We start from the raw sequence: 14,232 nt of genomic DNA, 5'->3' as shown, positions 1-14,232 counted from the left end.
ACTTCTAATAGTGTACATGCAATATACGGCGAAGTTCATGCAATGTGTATGGATTACACTACTTAATAGTAGCATATTTTCACCACCATGTCCTCTTTTAATGTGATGGAAACAACATTAGGTGGTTCTCTATGTCCTGGTAAGGACTGTCCATAATTATTCATGACATACAAACAGCCTAATTACAAATAAATCATTCAGTTTATATCATGTTAAAAATGATGAGATTTTTTAATTATTTTAATTTTTGAAAATGTGTGAAGTTAAGAGCATCAATGATGTGCCTGCTTCAAACTTTATTAAAAAGAGAAAATAATGTTACTTTATAGAATTAGTATGTGAACACTTGAGAAGAACGAATGTAAAACTGAAAGGGTTTGACAAATGCACGGATTAAATGTATGTAATCAATAGATGCAAGCTCAAGAAAAAAGCACATAGTTTGCAACCAAAATATTCTGTCAGTTATTGGGATAAAAGTTCTGTCATCCCAGCTGAAAGAACAATAAAGACGTTGGCCTGAAATGCTGTAGGAAAACTGAACAATCTGAATCAAGATGGGCACATGAGTACTTGACTATGTCTATATCTATACGCTGCAAATCATGGTGAAGTGCATGGCAGTTTAGTAAAGATTCAATATCTTAACCACTTTGCCAATCTTAACCACTTTACTAATCCATTTGGTAGATAAGACGAGTTTTGGCTATCAGCAAATTCAGAAGGTACATACAGACAAGTACATTAAAGATTGATTTTTTTCAACTCACAGGTGTTTGTTACAAAAATGTTGAATAATCTATGCACCAAAAACATGAAAGAAGAAAGAAAATAAATATAGCACGAAGATTTACCTCATTAAAAGTCAAGGAGCAGTTTTTGAACAAGATATTATGGAATATCTTCCAAGTTCCATTATCACAAATGCACGAAAAAATTAATTGCATCCATGTGCATAGTCATATGAGCAGCCATTCCTTCTCACACTATCAAGACCGAAGATGATTTAGTAACATTGTTCAAAGCACATACATTCCACCACATTAGTGTGTTTTGCAAATGATAGGTGTACATTAAAGTTACAGAATGAACAAACAAAACTATTAAAAAACTTAAGAAATCATCAACATAAATACCTTGCCAAAGTAGTTGCCATCTTTGGCAACAATAAAATATATATGAAATGTGTACTATAGAATCTGTAATATACTCTTTCAATATGATTACAGATATGCATACCTTAGATCCAATTGTCAGTTGAGCAGCATAATACAATGTCTGCTCCACTGTAATTGCAGGAAGAAGGTCACACTTATGAGTAACATATCCGCAACTTTGCTGAAACAATCTTAATGACATTGGCATTCCATTCAATAATATCTGCCCCCTAGTAGGACCTTGGGCACGCCGTGAAATCACCTCCAACAATGCACGTTTTCCACTTCCTTCAACAAAAATAAAAAGCTATTGGCTAATGGATTCTTTATTGTAATTGTGCCATTTTCAGGAGAATTTTTTTTTTTTTTTTTTTACCTTTAGACCCAAGAACTGCGAGAACTTCTCCACCATGAACCTCGAGTGACACATCTTTCAAAATAATACCTGTCTTCACATTGCCCATAAGTCTTTGCATGCAGGTACCTGGTTCCACCTGGAATAATTATAAGAATCTAACTAAAAACAATGTGACAAAATCAGCAGAATGTACTTAAAATTACATAAATCAACAACAAAGTAAAAATAAAGAAGTATTTTGTAAGAGCTTTTATTCTACTTTTCCATTTGTCACCACTTACAGCACTTTTCATCCTATAATTATGAGGTAACATACTATGTTTTACTGTAGTGTTTGTTCAGTTTTCCCTTCAATATTTTCTTTGGAAGTTTGAGATGATGTAAATTCAAGTGTGAAGAATGTGTTTCACAGTCTTACTGTGACAAAAAATGCAATCTAGACTCTAATTACAAAAAAAACTTAGCTTACCAAGTTTTGCTACAATTAGTAAGTAAGTGTATTCACTCATACTTGTGGGAGATGAGCAGATAGCAACAAAAAGATCCATTGTAAAATGCCCCCCCCCCCCCCCCCCCCGGAAAGACTTAATGGCCAACACAATTGATGTGTAGGCCCCAAAAACTAGACAATTTATGATGAACTGGGAAAGGCAAAGTTATGTTGCATACATTTGACCATCAACTGATTAACTGTGCTCCATATTTAAAAAAATAGTTTGAGGTGAAAAAAGAAAATGATATACATAGTCTTGCTGATTTTAAACATTTCCTTTGTCAAAGCTGCTATAGCTAGCATCACCTTTAAGTGCATTAACAAATTTCGGAGCGATACATTTTGTGTTAGGAATGCATTCTCTCCCCCTACATTAATATTGGGTGCCTGAAAGGACACTACTGAGCTGCCAGAACTGTTACTCTCTAGTTGGGTGCATATTTACCATCATCATCATCTCTATGGTTTGGATTTTTGGTGAAGCAGAACACCTTCTGTACTCAAAGAAGCTTCAACACCAACTCCAAAAGCAAGTTAATATGTTCTTTCTCCAAAACCCAAGGCATTCGTCTCTATTAATGTGTGCTTGTCTAAGAGCCTGTTTCATGTTTCTTTCCTCATAAAATTTACAATACTTTTTTGACTGATGCCATTCCCTGTATTTACACACTCCATTCCTTTTGCCTTGCCATCTTTTGCAATCTTAAAATATTTATCAGACACTTGAAGAGTACATTCACATACAAATGACATAACAAACAATTATTATTGTAGATCATACAACTATCCTTCCGTTTAAAAGTATCTAATGAGTGAAGAAACACAGAATATTGCATTCAATATTGTCCCAGAGTTTCAATAGTTACAAAACACTGAACCAGCACAATACTTCCTTTAAGTCATGATATTAGATTCTCTTTATACATATTGATTCCCACACCACTCAGGGTTGTCTCCTGCTGTCTAAACATTCCTTGTTGCTGTGTCTCCTGGCTACCATCTGCAATATGGCCACCAACCACACAATCATGTACCGCGGGTTGCTACAGCACTGACCTGCTAATGACGCTTCTTCTGGAGATCATATGAAAACAGTCTGCATCAACAGAGACACACTGGGTTGTTTTCAACTGAATCTCCAGCAGCAACCATGGTACTGTGTACCACCAAACTCACTGCTAGCAACATAGGCATTGCCACAAATGGACTGCCATCACGGCACTATCTCTTTCAGCAAGTCACCTGCCTCCACCAGTATCCTTCCAATGAGCAAGTGTTTAGGTCACTGTCCAACTGCTCTGGAACCAATTCAAACTCTGGACTTATGTTGGCTGCACCTAGCAACTCATCAATCAGGGTTCATATCGGTGAGCCAACAAAGAGTATATCACTGCAGCATCCACGGACTGAAACTGTCCTGACGCTACCGCAACACTGGATCTCACCTTCTCTGCCCTCAAGCTCACTGCCTCAATGGACTTCATCTTCAGTCCTTCCTCTAACATCTTATTGCTCTTTGTCAACCATAGCCTCACAAACCTCATTTCTGAAGTATATTTAAGTGCAACATAAGAGATCGACTTTCAGCGTGAAACAAATAGTGCACACTGATGCCATAAGGAAACTGTCATTGAATTCCATTTCTTAGACTTAATAAATGTACACCAATTGATCTTTGCTACCAGGTCACTTCAGTCATATGACATCCTTCCTGTCGGTCATGAACACCACAATGACAACAAGTATAATTGGCATATGGTTTACATCCCAATAGTGACCAGTGTCCACAGTGTGATTTTGTACTTGACCAGAGTAGTCTTCCATACCTGTTCCCCACTTCAGACTGATGGAGCGTACCCTCTGCCATGCACTTCACAGTGGTTTGCAGAGTATGAATGTAGATACAGCTCTTTTTTTATCCGCATATCACCACATACTGTCTCTCTTTCAGTATGGCACTGTAGCCCTCTGATATCTTGTCGCAGCCCTTGCTTTGCTTACTATGCCTGCAACATCACTCTGAGCTTCTCTTATATAAGTTAACCTACCCAGATGCTGCCCTCGCCCAGGCACTGATGACAGACCACTGCTACCTCAAGAATACAGTGATGCGATGGAGCCATGACCAGTATTTTTCACACAGCTGGAATGGAATTTCACGTCGTCTGTTCCCGTGGTGAAGCTCAGCATTGAGCTTTTCCCTTTGCCTACTCGGGTCTTCTTCTTCTTCTTCTTCTTCTTCTTCTTCTTCTTCTGTAGTGCTACAGTCCTTCGTGAGCCTTAGCTCTTTCAACAATTTTCCACCACATTTCTCAGTTACTTGCTGCTCTTTTCCACCCCCAGACTCCCATACTGATGAGATCCACTATCATGTCATCAATTCATCTTCTTCTATGTCTCCCTTTTCGTGCAGCTGAATGGATCACACCTTTCATCATTTTCTTTGGAATTCTATCCTCTGCCATACTCTCCATGTGCCCTAGCCATCGTATTCACTGCGATTTTGCAAATTTTACTATGTCCTTACCTTGTATTAACAGTTTTTTTGGTGTTGCAGGGTATTCTCAAGCCTTCTTCCTCCCTTTTGAGATACAGATTTTGCATAGTATTTACCACTCATAGGTTCTTACGGAATTTTTGTCATGCTCTGTCACTGTCCATATCTCTGACCCATATGCGATAACGGGGTGGCCTAGGGAGTTATACACTGAAGAGCCAAAGAAACTGATACACCTGTTTAATGTCATGCAGGGCCCTCGTGAGCATGCAGAAGTGCCACAACACACCATGGCATGGACTCGACTAATATCTGAAGTAGTGCTGGAGGGAGCTGACACCATGAATCCTGCAGGACTACCCATAAATCCATAAGAGTACAAGGGGGTGGAGATCTCTTGTGAACAGCACATTGCAAGATATCCCGCATATGTTTAATTATGTTCATGTCTGGGGAGTTTGGTGGCCATCGGAAGTATTTAAATTCAGGAAAGTGTTCCTGGAACCACTTTGTAGCAGTTCTGGACATGTGGGTTGTCACATTGCACTGCTGGAATTGCCGAAGTCTGCCGGAATGCACATTGGACATGAATGGATGCAGGTGATCGCACAGGATGCTCACGTATGTGTCACCTGTCAGAGTCATATCTAGACATAACACGGGTGCCATATCACTCCAACTGCACACACCCACACCATTACAATGTGTCCACTAGGTTGAAGAGTCCCCTGCTGACAGGCTTGGTCCATGGATTCAAAAAGGTTGTCTCCATAACCGTACATGTCCATCTGCTGGATACAATTTGAAATGAGACTCGTCTGACCAGGCCTCATGCTTCCAGACATCAACAGTCCAATGTCGGTCTTGACAGGCCCAGGCGAGACGTAAAGCTTTGTGTCATGCCCTCGGCTCTGAAAGCACTTATCAATGAATGTTTCATTGAATGGTTTGCACGCCATTTGTTGATGGCCCAGCATTAAAATCTGTAGCAATTTGCAGAAGGGTTGTACTTCTGTCACATTAGACAATTCTCTTCAGTCATCACTGGTCCTGTTCTTGCAGGATCTTTTTCCAGCCACAGTGATGTCAGAGATTTGATGTTTTACTGGATTCCTGATATTTACTGTACACTTATGAAATAGTTGGATGGGAAAATCCCCACTTCTGACTGAGATGCTGTGGACCATCGCTCATTTGTTGACTATAACACCATGTTCAAACTCACTTAAATCTTGATAACCTGCCCTTGTAGCAGCAGTAACAGATCTAACAACTGCGTCAGACACTTGTTGCCTTATGTAGGCATTTCCGATCGCAGTGCTGTATTCTGATTACGTGTAGTGTGGTCATCACCACCCGTAGAAAGTCCTAATTTTAACACAGTCCAATGCCGTATTCTGCCTGTTTACATATCTCTGTATTTGAATACTAATTTCTTTGGCATTTTGGTGTATAGTAGCAGTTTTGTTTTTCTTACAGAATGGATATTTCTGAAAAGTTGCACATTTGCAAAGTAAGCTCTGTTTCCTGCATTGATCACGCTCAAATGCATTTCAAATGAGTTAACAGACATCCTATAGTATTCAAAAGAATTATCTGGATTTGCCTTCAGTTTGTCCTGTACAAACACAAACTTTCCCTTTGTTGGTCTCTTGCTTAATATCAAATGAGTCCTGCATCTTTTCACACTGCCATTTCTGGCACCAGTGGTCAACTATTGCTGCACACCATGCAAGGACCGCATTCTGATTTAATGAAACTCTACTTATAGTTGACACAATCAGCACACAGCAACTGCTGTTGCAGTGCTCACTGATGCACTACTGATGGTTTGTTTTGTTTTGATTTAGGGCACAAAAAAACTGGGGTCATACGCGCCCAAGTCAAAACTATGGAACACAAACACAGAGAGTAGTTAAACAACTATATGTCGGTCCCAATTGACAGAATAAAAGGCAGTTAAAAACAGGCACGTGGAGAAAGGGCTAAAAAGACACCATACAGAAACAGAGGTCCAAAACAAAAAATTAAATGGCCTTTGCCATATTTCTTCAGCAGGTAAAAAGTAAAACGCGGTTGATAGCCTGCGCGGCATTCGCTAAAACAGCTGATAAATCAGACGGCAAACCAAAGCTGGAACGTAAATGGTTAAAAAAAGGGTATTCTATCAGGAAGTGGTGGAAAGTTAAAATTTGGGTGCAATGTTTACAAAGTGGTGGAGTAGCACCACTTAGCAAGGGACAATGGCTAAAAAGGCAGTGCCCTACACGCAGCTGAGTTAAAATAATCTCCTCCCAGTGGGAGGGCCAAGAGGAGGTCATCCAAGGCCCTGGGAGAGGCTTAATAAGCTGAAGCTTATTCCTGTGAAGGGAGGATCATTGGAGATGCCAAAGGGACACCATCTCCTGACACACGGCAATGCAGAGATCATCGGAGGGAATATAGGTACTTGTGGGCTGAGGTACGAGGACTGCAGCCTTGCAGCAGCGTCAGCAGCCTCGTTTCCCAGCAGACTAAGATGACCAGGAACCCACAGAAATATCACACTGGCTCCACCATGAGCAAACAAGTGACAGATTTCCTGGACCCGCTGCACTAAGGGATAGACATTGAAGGGCGGTGAGTGAGTCTGAGCAGGGGACACAATCAAAAACGCTGTGTCGCTGGATGTACTCCATGGCCTGATACAGGGCAAAGAGTTCAGCTGTAAATACTGAGCAGTGTGCCGGAAGCCGATATCGAAAGACATGGGTGCCAATGACGAAAGCACACCCGACCTCACAGTCAGTCCGAGAGCCATCAGTGTATACAAAGGTACTATCGCAAAGTTCCATGCAAAGGTAGTGAAACTGAAGGTGATAGACCATGGCTGGGATAGTGTCCTTAGGAAGCGAATGAAGGCCAAGGTTAACATGGGCTGCTTCAAGAAGTGAAGGGTTCACACCCACTGGGAAAGCTGCAGGTAGTGTAAAGGTAAGCCGCTGTCGCAAGTGCCGAAAGTGGACTCCAGGAAATAAGAGATAAGAGAGATGAGCCCCGTACTGATGATCAAAGGAATCATCAAAGAAGGAGGTATAGGAGGAGTGGCCACGTATGACAGACAAACGGCATACGTACCTGCTGAGGAGAAAGTCACGTTGGTAGGACAGTGGTAGTTCAGCAGCTTCAGCATACAGACTCTCAACCGGGCTGATGTAAAAGGCGCCCGTGGCCAAACGGATGCCACGATGGTGAATAGTGATGAAACGGTGTAAGAGGGCTGGGCATGCGGACGCATAAACAAAGCACCCATAGTCGAGTTTTGAACGGACAAGGGACCGGTACAAACGGAGGAGGGTGGGTCGATCGGCATCCCAAGAAGTACCATTGAGGACATGTAGGACACTGAGGAACTGCATACAGCAGGCTGCCAGGTTCGATACACAGGAGGACCAAGAGTGTTTCCAATCGAGCATGAACCCCAGGGTTTTTGTAGTTTCAACAAACGGAAGGCCAACAAGCCCAAGATCTAGAGATGGTGGGAGAAACCATTTGCATCACCAGAAATTCATACAGACAGTTTTGTCAGTGGAAAAGCAAAAGCCGATGCTCCAGGAGTAAAGACAATCAAGACAGTGCTAAAGACTCTGCTCAGTGAGACAGGTCCATGGAGAACTGCAATAAATGGCAAAATTGTCAACAAGAAGGGAGCCGGAGATGCCTGGCAGGAGACATTCCATTATAGGGTTAATGACCGTAGCAAAGAGGACGATGCTCAGGACGGAATGCTGATGCACACCATTTTCCTGGATAAAGGTGTCCAACAAGGCAGAACCCACACGCACCTTGAAAACTCGGTCTTGTAAAAATGCCCGAAGGAAATAGGGCAGGTGCCCATGTAAGCCCCACGTGTAAAGAGTACAGAAGATACCAGTTCTCCAGCAGGTGTTGTAGGCCTTCTCCAAATCGAAAAACACGGCCACATCTGGAATTTCCACAGAAAACGATTCATGACATGGGTGGACAAACTAACAAGATGGTGAACTGCAGAACGTCGCTCTCAAAATCCACACAGTGCATTCGTTAGTAAATGGCGAGACTTAAGCCACCACACCAGCGGGGCATGAATCATACGTTCCATCACCTTGCAGACACAGCTCATAAGAGACATGGGGCGGTAACTAGAAGGAAGGTTTTTGTCCTTACTGGGCTTAGGTATGGATGTGACTGCGGCTATACGCCAGCGTCTAGGAAATGAGAAATGTGCCCTCTGCCCAAATGTGGTTGTATGTATTAAGCAGAAAGTGCTTGCCAGCAAGAGAAAGGTGCTGCAACATCTGAATGTGGATGGTGTCTGGCCCCGGGGTTGAGGATCGGGATGAAATGAGAGCAAGATCTAGCTCCCTCATAGTAAATAGATTCAAAGAAGAGAAGAGTATTGCCCGAGCTGCCTCCACTAGTTTCCAATGGAGAAAGGCAGGGTGATAGTGGGAAGAGCTCAAAACTTCCGCAAAATGGCAGCCCAATGTGTTGGAGACAGCAACAGTGTCCACGATGACATCGTCAGCTGCTGTCAGGCTAGAAATTGGGGAATGGATCTTGGTTCCAGAGAGCCATTGGAGGTTGGCCCACATGACAGAGGAAGGTTTGTTTGTTTTTTTTTTTTTTTTTTTTGTTTGTTTGTTTCGGTTTTAGGGCGCAAAACTGCTATGGTCATTAGCGCCCGGTCCGTGACTTAGGAAACAGTAAAAAACCGAAAATGGAAACCAGCAGCAATGGGAACGAAAGTCATAAAATTGGAGAAACTAAAAGCAGAAGGAAGGCTTAAAAATCCACTACAGAAAGGGGTTGGTTGTCCCCAAAAAAAGCTTCAAATGACTGATGTCATTTCACTGGCACTAATAAACTCGAGAACGTGATCGGCTGAGCGCGTGTCATCTGCTAAAATCGACGATATATCAGGCGATAGCTGTAGACGGGAGTGTAACGGGTTAAAATAGGGGCACTCAATTAAAAGGTGTCTTACCGTCCACAGCTGAAAGCAGTGGGGACAGAGTGGGGGAGGATCGCCGCTTAAAAGATGTCGATGGCTAAAAAGACAGTGCCCTATCCGGAGTCTAGTCAAAATTACCTCCTCCCGACGACGCATTCGGGAGGAAGAGGTCCAAGCACAAGGAAGAGCTTTCATGTCTCGCAATTTATTATGAGGAAGTGTCGACCAATGTGCGTGCCATAAATGAAGAACACGACGACATAAAACGCTCCGTAGATAGGCGAAGGGAATCGATTGAATAGCTGGCCGAAGAAGAGAGACTGCAGCCTTGGCTGCAATATCGGCCACCTCATTTCCACAGATACCAACATGTCCTGGGAGCCAGAGGAATGCCACCGAGACGCCCCCAGGTGGAGCAAGTGCAGACAGTCCTGAATCCTGTGGATCAGAGGGTGGACAGGGTAAAGAGCTTGGAGACTCAGGAGAGAGCTGAGAGAATCTGAACAGATAACGTACTGTATCCGCTGACGGCAGCGGATGTAGTGGACGGCCTGGAGAATAGCGTAAAGCTCCGCAGTATAAACCGAACACTGGTCGGGAAGCCAAAAGTGATTTGGGGTGTCGCCAACAATATAGGCACTCCCTACACCTAACGATGTTTTCGAGCTGTCGGTGTAAATAAATGTGGCTTCTGTCATTTGTGCATATAGAGCAGCAAATACCCGACGATAAACAAGTGAAGGGGTACCTTCCTTGGGAAATCGACAAAGGTCACGGAGCAGGCAGATCCGGGGACGGAGCCAAAGCGGTGCTGTACCCCAAGTTGTCAAGAAGGTTTTAGGAAAGCGGAAGGAAAGGGAATGGAGCAGTTGACGGAAGTGGACTCCCAGTGGTAGTAGGGAGGAGGGGCGGCCTCAAAGGAGGCATCGAAAAAAATGTCATGGGCTGGATTAGCAGGCATGGAAGACAGATGGCTAGCATAACGACTCAGAAGGACTGCTCGCCGATTGGATAGCGGAGGTTCAGCAGTCTCAGCATAAAGGCTTTCCACAGGGCTGGTGTAAAAAGCTCCAGACACTAAACGTAATCCACGGTGGTGGACAGAGTCGAGACGCCGAAGAATAGACGGTCGAGCAGAGGAGTAGACTATGCTTCCATAGTCCAATTTCGAGCGCACTAAGGCGCGATAAAGGCGGAGAAGGACCACTCGGTCCGCTCCCCAGGAGGTACCATTCAGGACACGGAGGGTGTTGAGGGATCGCAGACAGCGAGCCAAAAGATAGGAAACATGGGAGGACCAGCACAGTTTTCTGTCAAACATAAGACCCAAGAATTTAGCAACGTCTGAAAACAGAAGGTTGACAGGACCTAGATGTAAGGAGGGCGGAAGAAACACCTTACGTCGCCAAAAATTAACACAAACAGTCTTACTGGGAGAAAAATGGAAGCCGGTTTCGATGCTCCAAGAGTGGAGGCGATCGAGATATCCTTGAAGACGTTGTTCAAGAAGGCTGGTCCGTTGAGAGCTGTAGTAGATCACAAAATCGTCCACAAAGAGGGAGCCCGAGACATCAGGAAGGAGACAATCCATAATTGGATTTATGGCAATGGCAAACAGTACAACACTCAGCACGGAGCCCTGGGGTACCCCGTTTTCTTGGGAGAAAGTACAGGAGAGAGTAGTGTTCACCCGCACCCTAAATGTGCGCTCTGCCATAAATTCGCGAAGAAAAACGGGCAGCCGACCTCGAAAGCCCCAAGAGAACAGTGTGCGGAGGATGCCTGTCCTCCAACAGGTATCGTATGCTCTCTCCAGATCAAAAAATATTGCTACTGTTTGGCGTTTCCGGAGAAAATTGTTCATGATATAAGTGGAGAGAGCAACAAGATGGTCAACTGCAGAACGATGCTTTCGGAATCCGTATTGGGCAGGTGTTAAAAGACTGCAGGATTCCAGCCACCAAGCTAAACGGTAATTCACCATATGCTCCAAAACCTTACAGACACTACTCGTGAGAGAAATGGGGCGATAGCTAGAGGGGAGATGTTTGTCCTTTCCAGGTTTCAGAACAGGAACGACGATAGCTTCCCGCCATCGTCTGGGAAAAGTAACGCAGACTATGGGTTGATAAATGCAGCAACATTTGGATGTGGATACCATCCGGTCCTGGGGCGGAGGAGCGAGAAGAAGAGAGTGCATGTTGTAGTTACCGCATGGAGAAAACAGTATTGTAGCTTTCGCGATTTTGAGAGGAGAAAGCAAGAGGTCGCACTTCCGCTGCACGTTTCTTCGGGAGAAACGCTGGCGGGTAATGTGAAGAGCTCGAAATCTCAGCAAAGTGCTGACCCAATGAGTTAGAAATTGCGACGGGGTCCACTAATGTATCATGCGTGACAGTGAGCCCAGAGGCCGGGGAGAAACTAGGTGCGCCTGAGAACCGTCGAAGCTGACTCCAAACTTCCGAGGAGGGAGTGAAGGTGTTAAATGAGCTAATAAAGAATTTCCAGCTTGCCTTCTTGCTATCGCGGATGACACGACAGCATCGCGCGCGGAACTGCTTATAGTGGATACAGTTGGCCAAAGTAGGATGGTGGCAGAAAACGCGGAGAGCACGTCGCCGCTCACGTATTGCGTCACGGCATGCCTCATTCCCCCAAGGAACTGGGGGGCGCCGTGGCAATTTGGAGGTGCGTGGTATTGAACATTCCGCAGCTGTAAGAATAACGTTGGTAATGTGTTTGACCTCATCGTCGACGGTGGGAAAGTGACGGTCATCGAATGTCGCTAGAGACGAAAAAAGTGTCCGATCGGCTTCGCCAAACTTCCAGCGTCGCGGGCGCATATATGGCAGTTGAGGCTGCAGTCGAAGGACACATGGAAAGTGGTCACTCAAGTGTGTATCATCAAGGGCGAACCATTGGAAGCGCCGAGCTAGCGGAACAGTACCGACCACATGGTCCAAATGAGATAAATTTGTCGTGGAGGCAGACAAAAATGTGGGGACCCCAGTGTTGAGGCAAACTAGATCCGCTTGGTGGAAGACGTCTAGCAAGAGTGAGCCACGTGGACAAGGATGTGGAGATCCCCAAAGCGGGTGGTGGGCATTGAAGTCCCCAACCAGCAAATAGGGGGGTGGAAGCTGACCAAGAAGATGAAGGAGATCAGCTCGTGTCATTGGTGTGGACGATGGAATGTATACAGTACAAAGAGAAAAGGGATATCCGGAAAGGGAAAGACGGACGGCGACAGCTTGGAAGGAAGTGTTTAAATGGATTGGGTGATAATGGAGAGTATCATGGAGAAGAATCATGAGTCCTCCATGGGCTGGAGTGCCTTCAACAGACTGGAGATCATATCGGACAGACTGAAAATGAGGAAGAACAAAGCGGTCATGGGGACGCAGCTTTGTTTCCTGAAGACAGAAGATGACCGGCGAGTAGGATCGTATGAGGACCGACAATTCATCTCGATTGGCTTGAATGCCGCGGATATTCCAGTGGATAATGGACAGTGAACAGAAAATGGAGGAATGTGACCAAGGTCGCTGTCAACTCAACGACTGCTCAGAGCTTGCAACCGACAGCATGGAATGGCATTCAGCCGAAGGCAGAAGATCCTGATCTACAGGTTGTTCAGGAGCAGCTCCTGCCACCAGCGATCGGCCGGTTGATCGGCCGCCAGCTGTGCGCCTCGGCGACACAGAAGACGGCCGAGGGCGATTTCCACCAGGTGGTGCTGTAGATGGGACACGCCTTGGCGGAGAAGGAGATGAACTGGGTTTCTTTGTAGCCTTCTTGGAAGTATGATGTTTAGATGAAGGAGGAACCGATGGGTGTGAAGTTGGGGTACGTAAAAAATCTTCACGAGTATGCTCTTTTTTCGAAGTCTTGGTGTCTGACTTTTGGGCTCGAGATTTAGCAGAACCCGATGAAGGGTGAGCCACAGAGTGGGCAGGCGAAAGTGGTGAGGTTGAACGGGCGATCTTTGCGCTGGCCGATCTGACAACTGTGGCACTAAAGGTGAGGTCGCAAGTCTGCGTGGCCACCTCCTTTGTTGGCCAAGGAGAAGCAAGGACAGTGCTGTATTTTCCTGTCTGAGGCACGGTGGGCTGTTGACTGGCGAATAATTTTCGAGCAGCAAAGGTCGACTCCCTTTCCTTCACTCTGATTTCCTGGATGAGCTTTTCGTCCTTAAAAACGGGGCAATCTCGAGAGGAAGCAGCGTGGTCACCCATACAGTTGATGCAGCGAGGGGATGGAGGTGGACAAGCACCCTCATGGGCATCCTTGCCACACGTAACACATTTGGCCAGATTGGAAGAGGACTGGCTGGTGTGATTGAACCACTGACACCGATAGCAACGCGTAGGGTTTGGGACGTAAGGGCGAATGGAAATTATCTCATAGCCTGCTTTGATTTTTGATGGGAGTTGAACTTTGTCAAATGTCAAGAAGACAGTGCGGGTTGGAATGATGTTCGTGTCAACCCTTTTCATGACTATGAACAGCTGTTACGCCCTGGTCAGACAGGTAGTGCTGAATTTCTTCATCAGACAATCCATCGAGGGAGTGTGTATAAACGACTCCACGCGAGGAATTTAAAGTACGGTGCGGTTCCACCCGGACAGGGAAGGTGTGTAGTAGTGAGGTACGTAGCAATTTTTGTGCCTGGAGGGCACTGACTGTTACTAACAACAAGGTGTCATTCCGTAATCTGTAACAAGATTTTCCAGGACCTGCAATTGCGTCGACACC

General features: G+C 45.0%; 1 protein-coding gene across 1 annotated transcript in view; it reads right to left on the bottom strand.

Moving 5' to 3' along the window:
* LOC126471211 (ATP-binding cassette sub-family G member 5) overlaps positions 1 to 14,232 on the bottom strand; it is a 137,809-nt gene that overhangs the window by 106,489 nt on the left and 17,088 nt on the right. The window contains exons 2-3 of the mRNA XM_050099327.1: positions 1,534 to 1,651; positions 1,240 to 1,445 (exon numbers count right to left, since the gene is read on the bottom strand). Coding sequence (XP_049955284.1) covers positions 1,240 to 1,445; positions 1,534 to 1,651 — 324 coding nt within the window. The remainder of the gene's footprint in view (positions 1 to 1,239; positions 1,446 to 1,533; positions 1,652 to 14,232) is intronic.

Source organism: Schistocerca serialis, chromosome 3 (genome assembly GCF_023864345.2).
Source record: "Schistocerca serialis cubense isolate TAMUIC-IGC-003099 chromosome 3, iqSchSeri2.2, whole genome shotgun sequence".
Classification (NCBI taxonomy): domain Eukaryota; kingdom Metazoa; phylum Arthropoda; class Insecta; order Orthoptera; family Acrididae; genus Schistocerca; species Schistocerca serialis.
Note: the sequence above shows the minus strand (reverse complement) of the source record. Positions and strands in the feature narration are given on the sequence as shown.